This window comes from Triticum aestivum, chromosome 3B, assembly GCF_018294505.1.
Source record: "Triticum aestivum cultivar Chinese Spring chromosome 3B, IWGSC CS RefSeq v2.1, whole genome shotgun sequence".
Classification (NCBI taxonomy): Eukaryota; Viridiplantae; Streptophyta; class Magnoliopsida; order Poales; family Poaceae; genus Triticum; species Triticum aestivum.
The window spans coordinates 70,187,826-70,201,887 of record NC_057801.1 but is presented as its reverse complement, the minus strand read 5'-3'; the positions used below and the strand labels follow the sequence as shown (position 1 = coordinate 70,201,887).

Sequence of the window (14,062 nt, the reverse complement as noted above, 5' to 3'; positions counted from 1 at the left end):
CGAGATAGGATCCATGTATCAGAACAAAGCATGGACTTTGGTGGACTTGCCCGATGATCGGCAAGCCATTGAGATAAATGGATCTTTAAGAAGAAGACGAACGTGGACGGTAATGTCACCATCCATGAAGCTCGACTTGTGGCGAAGAGTTTTTTCACAAGTTCAAGGAGTTGACTACGATGAGATTTTCTCATCCGTAGCGATGCTTAAAGTCCGTCGGAATCACGTTAGCACAAGCTGCATTTATGAAATCTGGCAGATGGATGTCAAAACGAGTTTCCTTACCAGTCGTAAGGAAAGGTTGTATGCGATACAATCAGAAAGGTTTTGTCGATCCTAAGGATGCTAAAAGGTATGCTGGCTCCAGCGATCCTTCTAAGGACTGGAGTAAGCATCTCGGAGTTGGAATGTACGCTTTGATAGGATGATCAAAGATTTTGGGTCTATACAAAGTTTATGAGAAACTTGTATTTCCAAAGAAGTGAGTGGGAGCACTATAGAATTTCTGATGAGTATATGTTGTTGACATATTGTTGATCAGAAATGACGTAGAATTTCTGGAAAGCATATAGGGTTATTTTGAAAGTGTTTTTCAATGGAAAGCCTGGATTAAGCTGCTTGAGCATTGAGCATCAAGATCTATAAGGATAGATCAAAACGCTTAATGGTACTTTCAAATGAGCACATACCTTGACATGATCTTGAAGGTGTTCAAGATGGACCAGTCAAAGAAGGAGTTCTTGTCTGAGTTGTAAGGTACGAAGTTAAGACTTAAAGCTCGACCACGGCAGAATAGAGAGAAAGGACGAAGGTCGTCCCCTATGCTTAAGACGTAGGCTCTTCAGTATGCTATGCTGTGTACCGCACCTGAAGAGTGCCTTGCCATGAGTCAGTCGAGGGGTACAAGAGTGATCCATGAATGGATCACAGGACAGCGGTCAAAGTTATCCTTAGTAACTAGTGGACTAAGAAATTTTCTCGATTATGGAGGTGGTAAAAGAGTTCGTCGTAAAGGGTTACGTCGATGCAAGCTTGACACCTATCCGGATAGCTCTGAGTAGAGATACCGGATACATATAATGGAGCAACAATTTAGAATAGCTCCAAGTAGAACAGTTATTTGGAATAGCTCCAAATAGAGCGTGGTAGCTGCATCTAGGAGATGACATAGAGATTTGTAAAGCACACACGGATCTGAAAGGTTCAGACCCGTTGACTAAAACCTCTCTCACAAGCAACATGATCAAACATAAAACTCATTGAGTGTTAATCACATAGTGATGTGAACTAGACTACTGACTCTAGTAAACTCTTGGGTATTAGTCACATGGCGATGTGACCTGTGAGTGTTAATCACATGGCGATGTGAACTAGATTATTGACTCTAGTGCAAGTGGGAGACTGTTGGAAATATGCCCTAGAGGCAATAATAAATAAGTTATTATTATATTTCTTTGTTCATGATAATAGTCTTTTATTCATGCTATAACTGTATTATCCGGAAATCGTAATACACGTGTGAATACATAGACCACAATATGTCCCTAGTGAGCCTCTAGTTGACTAGCTCGTTGTGATCAACAGATAGTCATGTTTCCTGGCTATGGACATTGGATGTCGTTGATAACGGGATCACATCATTAGGAGAATGATGTGATGGACAAGACCCAATCCTAAGCATAGCACAAAGATCGTGTAGTTCGTTTGCTAGAGCTTTGCCAATGTCAAGTATCTCTTCCTTTGACCATGAGAGCGTGTAACTCCTGGATACCGTAGGAGTACTTTGGGTGTATCAAACGTCACAACGTAACTGGGTGACTATAAAGGTGCACTACAGGTATCTCTGAAAGTATCTATTGTTTTATGCGGATCGAGACTGGGATTTGTCACTCCGTGTAAACGGAAATGTATCTCTGGGCCCACTCGGTAGGACATCATAATAATGTGCACAATGTGACCAAGGGGTTGATCACGGGATGATGTGTTACGGAACGAGTAAAGAGACTTGCCGGTAACGAGATTGAACAAGGTATCGGTATACTGACGATCGAATCTCGGGCAAGTAAAATACCGCTAGACAAAGGGAATTGTATACGGGATCGATTGAGTCCTTGACATCGTGGTTCATCCGATGAGATCATCGTAGAACATGTGGGAGCCAACATGGGTATCCAGATCCCGCTGTTGGTTATTGACCGGAGAACGTCTCGGTCATGTCTGCATGTCTCCCAAACCCGTAGGGTCTACACACTTAAGGTTCGATGACGCTAGGGTTATAAAGGAAGCTTGTATGTGGTTACCGAATGTTGTTCGGAGTCCCGGATGAGATCCCGGACGTCACGAGGAGTTCCGGAATGGTCCGGAGGTAAAGATTTATATATATGAAGTCCTGTTTCGGCCATCGGGACAAGTTTCGGGGTCATCGGTATTGTACCCGGACCACCGGAAGGGTCCCGGGGGCCCACCGGGTGGGGCCACCTGCCCCGGGGGGCCACATGGGCTATAGGGGGTGCGCCTTGGCCTACATGGGCCAAGGGCACCAGCCCCAAGAGGCCCATGCGCCTAGGGAACCCTAGAGGGAAGAGTCCTCAAGGGGGAAGGCACCTCCAAGGTGCCTTGGGGAGGATGGACTCCTCCCCCCCTCTTAGCCGCACCCCTTCCTTGGAGGAAGGGGCAAGGCTGCGCCTCCCCCCTCTCCCCTGCCCCTATATATAGTGGAGGGGAGGGAGGGCATCCACACCTGAGCCCTTGGCGCCTCCCTCCCTCCCGTGACACCTCCTCCTCTCCCGTGGGTGCTTGGCGAAGCCCTGCAGGATTGCCACGCTCCTCCATCACCACCACGCCGTTGTGCTGCTGCTGGATGGAGTCTTCCTCAACCTCTCCCTCTCTCCTTGCTGGATCAAGGCGTGGGAGACATCGTCGAGCTGTACGTGTGTTGAACGCGGAGGTGCTGTCCGTTCGGCACTAAGATCATCGGTGATTTGAATCACGGCGAGTACGACTCCATCAACCCCGTTCACTTGAACGCTTCCGCTTAGCGATCTACAAGGGTATGTAGATGCACTCTCCTTCTACTCGTAGCTGGTTTCTCCATAGATAGATCTTGGTGACGCGTAGGAAAATTTTGAATTTCTGCAACGTTCCCCAACACACATTGACATTGTCGCCATCCAGGAAACTATGCGCCCTGAATTCTCCCTCCCGAGCTTGATCATCTGAGCTCTCACCTCTTCGCGTGGCATTGGCTCCCTTCTAGTGGGAGCGCTGGCCACTCGGGGGGCATCCTTGTAGGCGTTAAGGATGCCACCTTTGAGGTGGGCAGCATGGACCAGGGGGAATTCTTTGTGACCATGGAGCTGTTCGAGCGAGCCCTCAACTTCAAGTGGGAGGCCATCATAGTCTACGGGCCGGCTGACCATAGCAGGTCTGCGGCCTTCCTTGAGGAGCTCCACCGAAATATTTCTGCGGCCTCCCTCCCGGTGGTGGTAGGAGGTGATTTTAACCTCCTCCGTGTTGTGGAGGACAAGAGCAATGATAATGTGAACTTTGCCCGGATGCAAATGTTCAATGACTTTATGGCCGATCTCGGCCTCCGCGAGATTGATAGGATTGGGGCCAGGTTCACCTGGACCAATCGGCAGGCTTCCCCGACCCAGTCCATCCTGGACAGGGTCCTAGTTTCCCCGAATTGGGACCTCTGTTGTCCCCTCGCTTCCCTTCGCGCCATCACCCGGATTGGCTCTGACCATGTCCTGCTCCTTCTTTCCTCTGCCGATGAGCGCCCGCCGATCACCCTGAGATTTCGGTTTGAGACCTTCTGGCTTTCCCAAACCAGGTTCGTGGAGGCCGTCGACGCGCGTTAGGTGGAGGCCCGCGCTCACCCTCACCCCCGTCCTCCCTCGGCCATTGATTCATGGCACTTCTGCGCCAAGCGTGGCCGACAGTTCATGAAAGGATGGGGCGCGAACTTGGGGCGTGACCTCCGCGAGCGTAAGAAGGCCATGTTAGCCTCCATTCAGGCGCTTGACTTGCGTGCGGATGCGGTGGGGCTATCTCCAACCTCAAGTTCCTCCTCCTATGCTTTCAAAAAATGCCTGGCCTCAAGATTAATTTTGACAAGAGTGATGTTATGGTGATGGGCTACCCGCCCGAGGAACGCATCGCCATTGCCAACCGGCTTAACTGCCACCTGGGCTCCTTCCCCACGACTTACTTGGGGACGCCTCCCGGCTCACCGTCGTGGAGGTGACCCTGAAACAGCGATTTTTTTTCTACCACTCCCTCCGAATTTGAACTAAAACTACGCCATTTTTTTTTTTTTTGGATTGGAGGGAGTATTACAGTATTACTGCTGTGAAAACCGAGCTCCGGTCGTCAGTGTTTCAGACGTTCACCACCAGCAACAGCGAACCCGAGGGCACAAATTCAGGTCACAAGCAGATTTTCATCTTATGCGAAAGCAGTATCATGGTCATATAGCACGCTAAGATGCCATACAAATACAATAGTGGTCCGACAATGATTAATATTGCAACAAACTATATTACAGTATTATCAACACCCACAAAGTCAGCGAATATACAAGCAGAAATATCACATTTGCATCACCCAGAAGAACCAGGATGAACCCAGAAACAAGGCAAGATTCAGTATCGGCGCTGCGAAAACCAGGCCCTGAACATCATTGCTTCAGCACCATGAATAGCCAAGGCGCAAGAACAGATTCAGGTACCATTTATACCGAGAGCGCGATCCGGGTCGTATATAGCACAAATGCACAATACATACAGGTATGCTAAGATGCCCAGGACAACTGATTGATTACAACAGCGAGATACCGACATACTCTGCTCATGAGAAGCAGCTGTCCACATTATTATGAACCCGATCCTCGGAATATATGCACAGGCAGAATATATACTGCTACTATTATGTTCCACAGGCAGAATAGTCAAGGGGATAATGTATCCTTGTACTGCAAACGTGGGGAAAATATTCTCCTTCGCTTACACTTGCACAGCATCAGCCCAGAGATCACCCACAAACCGAGAAATGCATCCCGGGTTGAGCCACAAACGGCTGAGATTTTGTTACTGCTGTGAAAACTGAGCTCTGATCATCACTAACAATTCAGCCACATGTCAGTCAAGAAAGATCCTCTACCAAGTCCTTTGTACTGCAAACATGTACAAATATCTTCTAATTTGCTCACACAGCATCATCCAGAAGTAAGGATGAAACCAAGAGTTTTGTGCCGAAGCGGCGAGATTCAGTGTTTCAGACGTTCAGTGCCAGAAATCACAAACTTAAGTGCGGAAATTCAAGTCAGACAGCAGATTTTCATCTAAAGACCAAAACGATCCGGGTCATACAAGTCAGCGAATATACAAGCAGAAATATCATCTTTGCTTACGCAACACCACCCAGGAGAGCCAGGATGAACCGAGAAATGCGCGTCGGAGCGAGCCAGAAACAGCACGATTCAGCATCACCGCTGTGAAAACCAGGCCCTGAACATCATTGGTTCAGCACTACGAATAAAGCAGGCACGAGAACAGATTCAGGTAGACAGAATCTTAGGTTCCCGTTTATGCCGAGAGCGATCCAGGCCATACCTATATAGTACGATACATACAAGTATGCTAAGATGCCTAGGACAATGATTACAGCAGCGATGTCGACAGACTCTGCTCATGAGTAGCAGCTGTCCACATTATTATGAACCCGATCCTCGGAATATACAGGGACAGGAATATATACTACTATTAGCTTTGCCATGTTTCACAGAAAGGAATAGTCAAGGGGATCACCACCAATGTAGTGATGTAGCACCTGTGTAGAAAGAAAGTACAGAGGGGATTAACAGGGGAGAAGGTAATTTTCCGCCTAAGGGAGACAAATAAGTTGGACATGACGATAGCGTTGCTGCTATGTTCCGGTGTCTCATGGCATGACACCGGAGGACCTAGTAAGAGGCTAAAATCTTTTTTTTCCTGTTCTATTATGATAAAACGAGATCATTGTCGCCAAGATGCGGGGGCCTCATGCAAACCTGGACTTCATGCTCCTCCGGTCCGACCCGGTGCTTTGGTACCATGATCTCCAGTCCAGTACCGGTCTCGTCGTAATACGCTTCGATCTTGGCGTTCTCTGGGATCCTTGTGGCCAGAGGTATCTCCCTCACGAACTCGCCAGGAGGGCAGTGCTCAGGGGAAGGGTCGGTCAGCTTGAAGGTCCTGTCGTGCCTCTTGATGAAGGGCATGCGGGCGGTGCTCACACATGTTATCTTCACGACGCCGTGCGTCAGCGTGTTCCTCCAGGTGACCTTCACGCTGTGTGGATCGGATAAGAGCATGCTCACCATGATCAGGTAGCCTTCATCATCCTCGTATATCGTCTTGGCAGCAGTAACAGGCCCACTTGCGTGCTTTGCCACGCCAGTGAAGTCGTGCATCCATGACGGCTCACCGGTGTGGACTTCTACCTCTTGCTCTCTCTCGGAACATGAATTATTGGCCATCGCACAATCCTCTTCTACGCCATGACCAAAGAAGTCCTTGCGGCGTTTGTGGCACTTTGGTGAAAGGTCCATCCCATCGTCTGATGACGGCGGTGTAGATAGGTTCAGACCTGAACCATTCAGTGTCTTCTTGTGGTTATTATTATGAGAGGTATGTGCGACGCTCTTTGACGCTGCTGGCTGTGGCCTATCAAGTTCAAAATCAGTGCTTGGAAGATTTCTCCATGACTCAAAGTCACTCGCTTCAGCCGGTATTGAGAAATTAAGGTCCCTTCCTGTAAGCTCAGCCCACCTCTTCATATCAGCCTCAGGAACTGCCGACAAGTTTGGTGAGTTCACAATCTCAATCCCATGAAGGCACTGTGGGTTGGACAGACCACGGTAGTGCTTTCGCTGCATGCGGTGCGACCTCGAAAAGCCCTTGTCCGCACTGAATGGAAAAGATGGCTCCCCGTGCTTGGAATGCCCATTCATGAAACTCCGGAGCTGCATCTTCCCAAGGGCATTGTCAGGCCGTTCCTTAAAAACCCACATGTACAAGTTCTCCATGTCATGCTGCACCAGGAAAACATCAAGGCGGAGATCGGACTTGTCAAAGCCAGTGATGCTCCCAGATGCGTCGCGCGTCACCTTCTCCTTTGCCTTCTCCACAAGTGCAGGCCTGAAGTAGTGATTGAAGAAGAACCAGGCTCCCCAAATGCTGTCCCCCCTCTTAGCGCACTTCCTCGCACCGACGCCGACTGCGGCACTGCCGTTGCCGCTCGACTTTGGAAGCGTCAGCGCAACCTCAGACTCATGAGTGTGCGTGCCAAGGCCGACATCGAAAATGTCGAACGTGTCAAGGCTCCACAATGCAGGCGGCGGGGAGGGGTCTGCTGACAGCGGGACGTTGATGTCTGGCGGGCCTTGACGCACAGACTCATGCCGCGGAATGATGAAGAGCTCCCTGTCAGCACTGGCGCCAACCCCGTTGACGGCGCCGCCACCGCCGGAGGACTCGGCCGAGGCCGGGTGCGACCCGGCGGGGTCCATGGAGAGGAGGGTGCAGGGATGGCTATTGCTGTTCTCCATGGAGAGGGAGGTGAGGAGGGGCTCTCCTCCCATGGAGAGCTCCCTCCTCTCCTTTTCCTTGGTCCTGCCTATCCTCGCCTGCTCTTCTTCTCCTGCCTCCTGCTGTACCTCCTCCTACCACTGCCTCTCCTCCCCTGACGCCCCAATCATGGCACGGGCTTCTCACGGGGTTGCCCCATAAAGGGTGAATCTTTCTGCCCACCAGTCCACAGATCGAGATTTGGGGCGAGGGGTCCTTCCTTCGGAACAAAATCGAGATCTTCGAGCTGAGGCCAATCCGACGCCGCAGACCTGCAAATCGATCGACGGGGAACAGAAGTTACTTCTCACAATCGTCAAATGAACGAACACCATTAACAGCATGCGAATTAGTACTGAAATCTTGAGCCCTCTTTCTGTTCTAAGCAAAGCCGATTTCTCCGTCGATACCTACAGGCTAAGCAAAATTTCACCCGGAGGAACCAATCTGCTCTCGAATCATGCCGGAGTAAACCTTGCGAATCCCACTAGCACCCCAAGAATCGCCGCCGAAAATGAAAAGGAGCGGGCGGGCCTTGCTCTGATCTGTTCTAACCTTGGGGGAGGGGAGAAGGGAGCCTCCGCGAGGCCGCTGTTGCCGTGGAGGAGGCGCTCTCCCGGGGAAGGTGCGCGGGTCGACGGGGCCGCGGCCTGAGCCCTCGCCGGAGACGCGGGGGCGGAGCGGAGAGGGGAGGAGGGGAAGGGAGAGGGGAGAGAGGGGGGCGGGCCAGCCAAAGAAGAAGAGGGGTGGGGTGGTCGGTCGAGGCGTGGCGTCAGCGGGTTCGGGTCTCGTCTCCTTGCGGCCTTGCGGGTCGCAACCTGCAACCGCGTTTCCCCCGTTTATACTTTTTTTTTCTTGGTGAATTCGATTGAATTTTACTTAAATTTCGCCAAAATTCGTTCGAATTTTTTGGAGCCTATTTCTTTGGGTGATTTCTACCGTGTGGAATTTCTTATGTTGATATTGTGTCGACACTACCTTCAAAAATGAGCGTAAACCCTCGGCCTGATACACCCGTGCCCAACTTCCAATGATGCATTCACATCAACAGAGTATCAAAAAAAAAATACCACCTGATATTTTTCTCTCTCTCTCCAGAATTTCATTTGCTAGAAAGTCAACACAAGTACAAGGGAAGGAGGATTATTCCAGGGAACATGCATTATTAGGAAATTTCCATGAAACTAAGCCTAAGTACTACTTGTTCTTTTAATTTTTGAGAACAAGTACTTTTTGTTCGGAGAGGCCAAAGTTGACGCAATTGTTTAGGGAAGATGCTTTGGCTCAAGTGGTAAAACAAATCATTTATAGACTTGATAAGCAAGATTGAGCTGGCTGCATGCACACAGTGTTATCTATGTTTGAGTGTTTGGTCAAGCAGATAAAATGTGTATAAACACTTCTTTATCAAACATACAAAGGTAAAAGGGAAATGTTGCGCCAAGGGAAAAGAAGGTCATTCACGAGCCAACATGTCGCACTTGTGGTTGTTAGGACGATCCAATGGACAATATGGAAAGGACACACATAGTAGAGAAAATCACAACTGAACAAAAATGAGGAAAAACACATACCAACAGATCGAAGGCAAATCAAGCTATAGAGAGAGATCCCCTCAAAAAGTTGGAGACATATGCAATTGGTTTATCCTAAGATGCAATTGGTTTATCATATGTTGTTATACCTTCAATTTCAGCGCTCATCTATTCAGCATCAATGCATGGATTTCGGCTTTGAACGCATTGTTACAACTGAAGAAAAACCTGTAAGCAACAAAAATAACACTTTCATCTGACCTTCATAAAATCTTTCCTGCGGCTGCAGTGCCGTTAGCAGGAAGAGACGTACCATCCATAGAAGGATGATGCAATTGGTTATGGAAGATTCTCCGGATCAAGTGGTCGACACAAATATGAGAAAAAACTTCTCTATTCTTGCGCGCGCAGGGGGTGGGGGTGGGGTGTCATTTTATAGACTTGACATGCCAGATTGAGTTGCGTTGCGTGCACACATGTTGAGGTACACTTGAGTGTTCGAGCAGGTAGATGAAATGTGCAAACAAACACATGTTATTTTATCAAACATACAAAGGTGAAAGGGAAATGTTGCACCAAGGGGAAAGAGGACCATTTTTCTAGCCAACAACATGTCACACCTGTGGTTGTTAGGGTTTCACCAATGGACATTATGGGAAGGATACACGTACTACCAATAGAGAAAAGTAAACTTGAATAAACCAGGAATATATATACTCCTTTTCAGCATTTTTTTATGGAAGAAAGAACTGTCATACCATCTGCAAAAGGAAAATAAAGTTGGAGAGATGCAATTGGTTTAGCCTACGCCATTCTACCTTCAGTTTAAGCACTATTGAGATAAAAAGGGTAAACTAATATAGAAAATTATCAACATATAATTTTTATGAAGTTGTTGCAGCAAGCCATTTATTGCTGAAAATGATTGAAAATACCCCATCCGGAGATTACAGGTACGAGATGCAAAGAAGTTTGAAGCTAGTGATCAATGAATGGCACAAAACATGACTAAATCTAAAGGGTTTTATTATGGCATTCACATTCCTTCTGTCTCAGCTTGATTGCTCAAGAAGCAATTGCAACATCATGCAGTTTTCTTCGCTGACAAGACCTTCTTCCGCTTAGCCACCATATAACGGAACAAGTAGGGAAACCCTGCAAACGCAACCCAATAAAACAAAAAAAATATCTTGTTAAATTCCACTCTTTTGACGGAAACAAATTTAACACTATTATGTGAAAACATAGGCGGTATTCTCTCTACTTTTCTATCTATGCACATAGAAACATAAAACATCCTTATAGCTTTGGGTATGTATGTGAGATTCGCCCTCTAAACGTCGAATCGGGTACACCACCATTTCAGTTTATGCGATTATACATTAAATTCTTGACTGAGAAGATCTGGAAGGCTCATGGGGTGCCCAATTGCACTTTGCTCTCTTGGTTAATTCTACATCGAAAGATTCTGGAGCTGACAAGTTGTTGGTCAAAGACTAGGTCAATGACCCTTTTTACCAGCTTTGCTTTGAGACCTCATTGAATGTTATCCACCTCTATGCATTGTGCTTTCCAAGGAGACATGGCTCTTGGTCAACTATTGATACTTTGGTTTCTTGGCTAATACTACATTGCCCACATAGACAAGTTGGTGGTCAAACGCAGGCTCGTAACCCTCTTTACCAATTTCGCCTCGGGGCCTCAGCGATTGTTATCCACCTTTGTAAGGATTGTCCCTTCCATGGATATATGGCTCTTGGTCAACAACTGGTCAAATTATGAGAACCCGATAGCTCAAAATCTGGTAATTTCCACCTCGACTGTGGATTGATGGGATCTGAGTCAACATGAGAGTTGAACATAGGTGAACTGACTGGCTTCCTTACGTCACGTGTAGTGTGAAGAAGGACTGAAATAGAAGAATTTTCACCAAGCAAAGGCTAACCTACATCATAGTGGCCCACATGGCCTTAGAGGACATCAACAAGAATGCCATCGCTTTTGGCACAACAACTCAGAGTGTAGCATATGCCCGCAAAGTAGTTATTAGGTGTATGAAAGGGGCAGTGTTAAGCATGCTCCCCATGAAAACATGGTCTGTTTTCATAATTATCGTATATATCCTTCTTAATGAAAATTCACCACTCTTGTTACTTGCTCAAAGAAAAATATCACTTCGATTTTGCGAAATGAAGGACTACAATGTCGATAAGATGAAGCATTGTACCTGGAACATATAGAGCCATGGTGAGAGCCAATTCATAGCGGTAGTCGAAGGAGAAATTCCATTTATTAGGCATCATAAGGCGGCATTTCCATGATGTCTGAGGTAAACTCCAAATATCAAAGCATGTAGCAAACATGACTGCATGCTCAAATGGACAACATTGAGCTCTTTCCATATTTAGTTAAGAATCCGGTTACCTTCATAGAAGGAATGGCAATAAAGATTAGGCCAACCTCACTTAACAGACCGATAGGATAGAACACCAGAAAGGTGCTATATCTGCAAACAAATCGTCACACAAACTATAAAGCAAGAGGCAAGAATATTCAACCTAAAATGCACTAGATTTGCTTAGAAGTTTGTGTTAAACAACACTTTCTTTGTTAACTATAACCAGTACCTACCTAAGCCATAGGAGCCAGTAAGGTGCAAACCCAAATGTCTCCTTCATTCCAAAGAAAGAATATCTGATGATCTGCATGCAACCAATAAGTGTATGTAACATTTCATTTAAAGTGAAGAATATTACAAATCCTAGTTCGGTTCAGATCAACATAAGAAATAGTGTTTACATTGAGAAACTTCATGAATTAGTTTAGATTTCATGTTAAGTAGTACTACATTAGTTTTGGGGAGTGATGAATGTGTACCTCAGTGATGGACCAGCTTATGATCAATGAAGTTACAAGAATGTGAGATTGTGCCTGCAAGAGAGTTAAATGTGCAGAGTGACCAATAAATCAATATCACTGAGAAACCTAAACTAAATTAATGTTTCGTATAATATGAAAAGATCAAAGGCTTGGTAGCTAGGGACAAGTGACAGACGAGACCTCACGAAAGCTCCACAAGATTCCCCATGTGATGTACAATCTTCCAGTGATCTGTGGAAGAGTTGTCGAGATCGGAGACCTCACGAATCCTTTAAACAATTGGACATTCATCACAACAAACACCAAGGATGGGTGAGCACACCATGCAAGTTCATAAGTTGCCACGAGTGTGTTATATATATACTCATTTGAGTGAACCGTAACCACAAGAGCAAAATAATGGATACTACTCCCTCCATTCCAAATTACTAAGTTTTGAGTTTGTCCTAAGACAAACTTTTAAAAATTTGACCAACTCAGTATAAAAAAGTACCAACACCTACAACACCAAATTAGTTTCATTATCAAAATATTCTCATACTGTATATATTTGATGTTGCAGAGATTAACATATTTTTTTGTAGGCTTGCTGAAACTTAAAGATTTTTGACTTAGGACAAACCTAAAACATCAAATTATTTGTAATGGTGCAAGTAGATAGTAGCATCACTCTAGAAAATATATAGATCAACTTATCACTTTTTTTAAGGATCTTTTAGACAAAACGCTTTTGCCAAAGAGCTTGCACACGCATACTTACACTACACTTGTCGAGATTGACGAATGTTGAGAATATATAATACTCCCTCCATTTCTAAATATAAGTCTTTTTAGAGATTCCACTATGGACTACATACGAAGCAAAATGAGTGAATCTACATTCTTAAATATGTTTATATACATTCGTATATAGTTTGTAGTGAAATCTTTAAAAAGACTTATAGTTAGGAACAGAGGGAGTAATGGTGAAAGCTAGAGAAAGAAGAAACTAGTTACCTAAAATCGAATGGAGAATCTGGTCTACCAGCAAGAGGACGTGCCATCACCAGGCAAACAGAATCAAGATGTTCAGTTAGTAACATGATAATCAAGAAAGAAAGGAGTTAGCTGCTAAGAGAGGAGAGCGACCTCCATGAAGGCTGCGGTCTGCGCGAACTGCAGCGGCCGCTCGACGGCGGCGTAGACGGCCTCGTGGCCGCTCTCCAGCAGCGCCGAGGCCGCGTAGCATAGCACCTGCGCCCTGCAAACCAGAGAGATCTTCACGGTCAACGGAGCAAGAAACCAGAGAGATCCACTCCACCCATCCATGCATCCATGGCCGTGTGCATTGCGCTACTCACCATCCGAAGAAGACCACCCAGTTGTAGGCGGAGAGGTAGAGCCGCCGGAGAGCCGACCCGGGCGCGGCTGCCGCCATTAGCTGCAGATCGAGCTGCGGCGGTCGATTGCTTGCTCGACGTCAGTTAATTGATTGCATGCGAATCATACGCATCCGAATGATCAAGTCGGAAGTCAAATATATACTGCTTTCTGGCTTGCCGGCACGATCACTTTGCCGGGGATATTTGCACTGCTTCTCAACTTTGAATCGGCGTCGATTTAATCGATCAGGCGGACGGATACGGTTGGGGAGTGCACAGTGGAACCGTTGGATTGACGTTGCAGCGACCGACTTCCCGCCAATTCCATGCATGCATGCATGCATGTGATCCACATGCTTCGTCACACCCTGCACGCATATGTATTCTAAGCTAAAACAGCGCATGCATGTATCTCAACGAACAACTGCATGCAGCACTGTACTGCATGTTTCTTTCTTCTAGACTTTTGCATTTCCACCTATGTAAGATCGTTTGAGCAAGTTATCAATCCAGGATCCCTATTGCATTTGCTTCATCATCCACCGCACTTTGTTCTTGACTTTGAGTATGGCTTAGGCTCTGATGCGGATTGCTAATTGGAACGTTCAGGGACTTCACGATTCTGAAATGCTCGTTAGTCAATGATGCACTTATATATATGTATGTATAGTCGATC

At 46.6% G+C, this 14,062-nt stretch overlaps 2 protein-coding genes across 3 annotated transcripts; both read right to left on the bottom strand.

The window, feature by feature from the left end:
• Nucleotides 1–5,663: 5,663 nt before the first annotated feature.
• On the bottom strand, nucleotides 5,664–8,407 carry LOC123068638 (uncharacterized). 2 transcript variants are annotated; one of them, XM_044491251.1, is made up of 3 exons: nucleotides 8,166–8,350; nucleotides 6,053–7,882; nucleotides 5,664–5,832 (listed from the first exon to the last, which is right to left on the bottom strand). In XM_044491251.1, the coding sequence occupies exons 2-3, from the start codon at nucleotides 7,622–7,624 to the stop codon at nucleotides 5,782–5,784; spliced, it is 1,623 nt and encodes a 540-aa protein (XP_044347186.1). In that variant the 5' UTR covers nucleotides 7,625–7,882; nucleotides 8,166–8,350; the 3' UTR covers nucleotides 5,664–5,781. The 2 variants fall into 2 exon arrangements, with proteins under 2 accessions (XP_044347186.1, XP_044347185.1); XM_044491250.1 differs by having other exon boundaries at nucleotides 5,664–7,882; nucleotides 8,166–8,407.
• Nucleotides 8,408–10,150: 1,743 nt separating this feature from the next.
• LOC123064820 (very-long-chain (3R)-3-hydroxyacyl-CoA dehydratase PASTICCINO 2B) lies at nucleotides 10,151–13,583 on the bottom strand. The gene is made up of 9 exons (XM_044488224.1): nucleotides 13,366–13,583; nucleotides 13,154–13,265; nucleotides 13,022–13,040; nucleotides 12,206–12,294; nucleotides 12,023–12,076; nucleotides 11,777–11,847; nucleotides 11,570–11,651; nucleotides 11,373–11,469; nucleotides 10,151–10,300 (listed from the first exon to the last, which is right to left on the bottom strand). The coding sequence occupies exons 1-9, from the start codon at nucleotides 13,440–13,442 to the stop codon at nucleotides 10,230–10,232; spliced, it is 672 nt and encodes a 223-aa protein (XP_044344159.1). The 5' UTR covers nucleotides 13,443–13,583; the 3' UTR covers nucleotides 10,151–10,229.
• Nucleotides 13,584–14,062: the final 479 nt, after the last annotated feature.

Coding starts and splice junctions, on each gene's coding strand:
- LOC123068638 (XM_044491250.1), bottom strand. CDS start 7,624: ATGGGAGGAGAGCCCCTCCTCACCTCCCTCTCCATGGAGAACAGCAAT.
- LOC123064820 (XM_044488224.1), bottom strand. CDS start 13,442: ATGGCGGCAGCCGCGCCCGGGTCGGCTCTCCGGCGGCTCTACCTCTCC. Junction 11,848..12,022: donor TAAGCTGGTCCATCACTGAG/GTACACATTCAT, acceptor GGTTGCATGCAG/ATCATCAGATATTCTTTCTT. Junction 11,652..11,776: donor TACTGGCTCCTATGGCTTAG/GTAGGTACTGGT, acceptor ATTTGTTTGCAG/ATATAGCACCTTTCTGGTGT.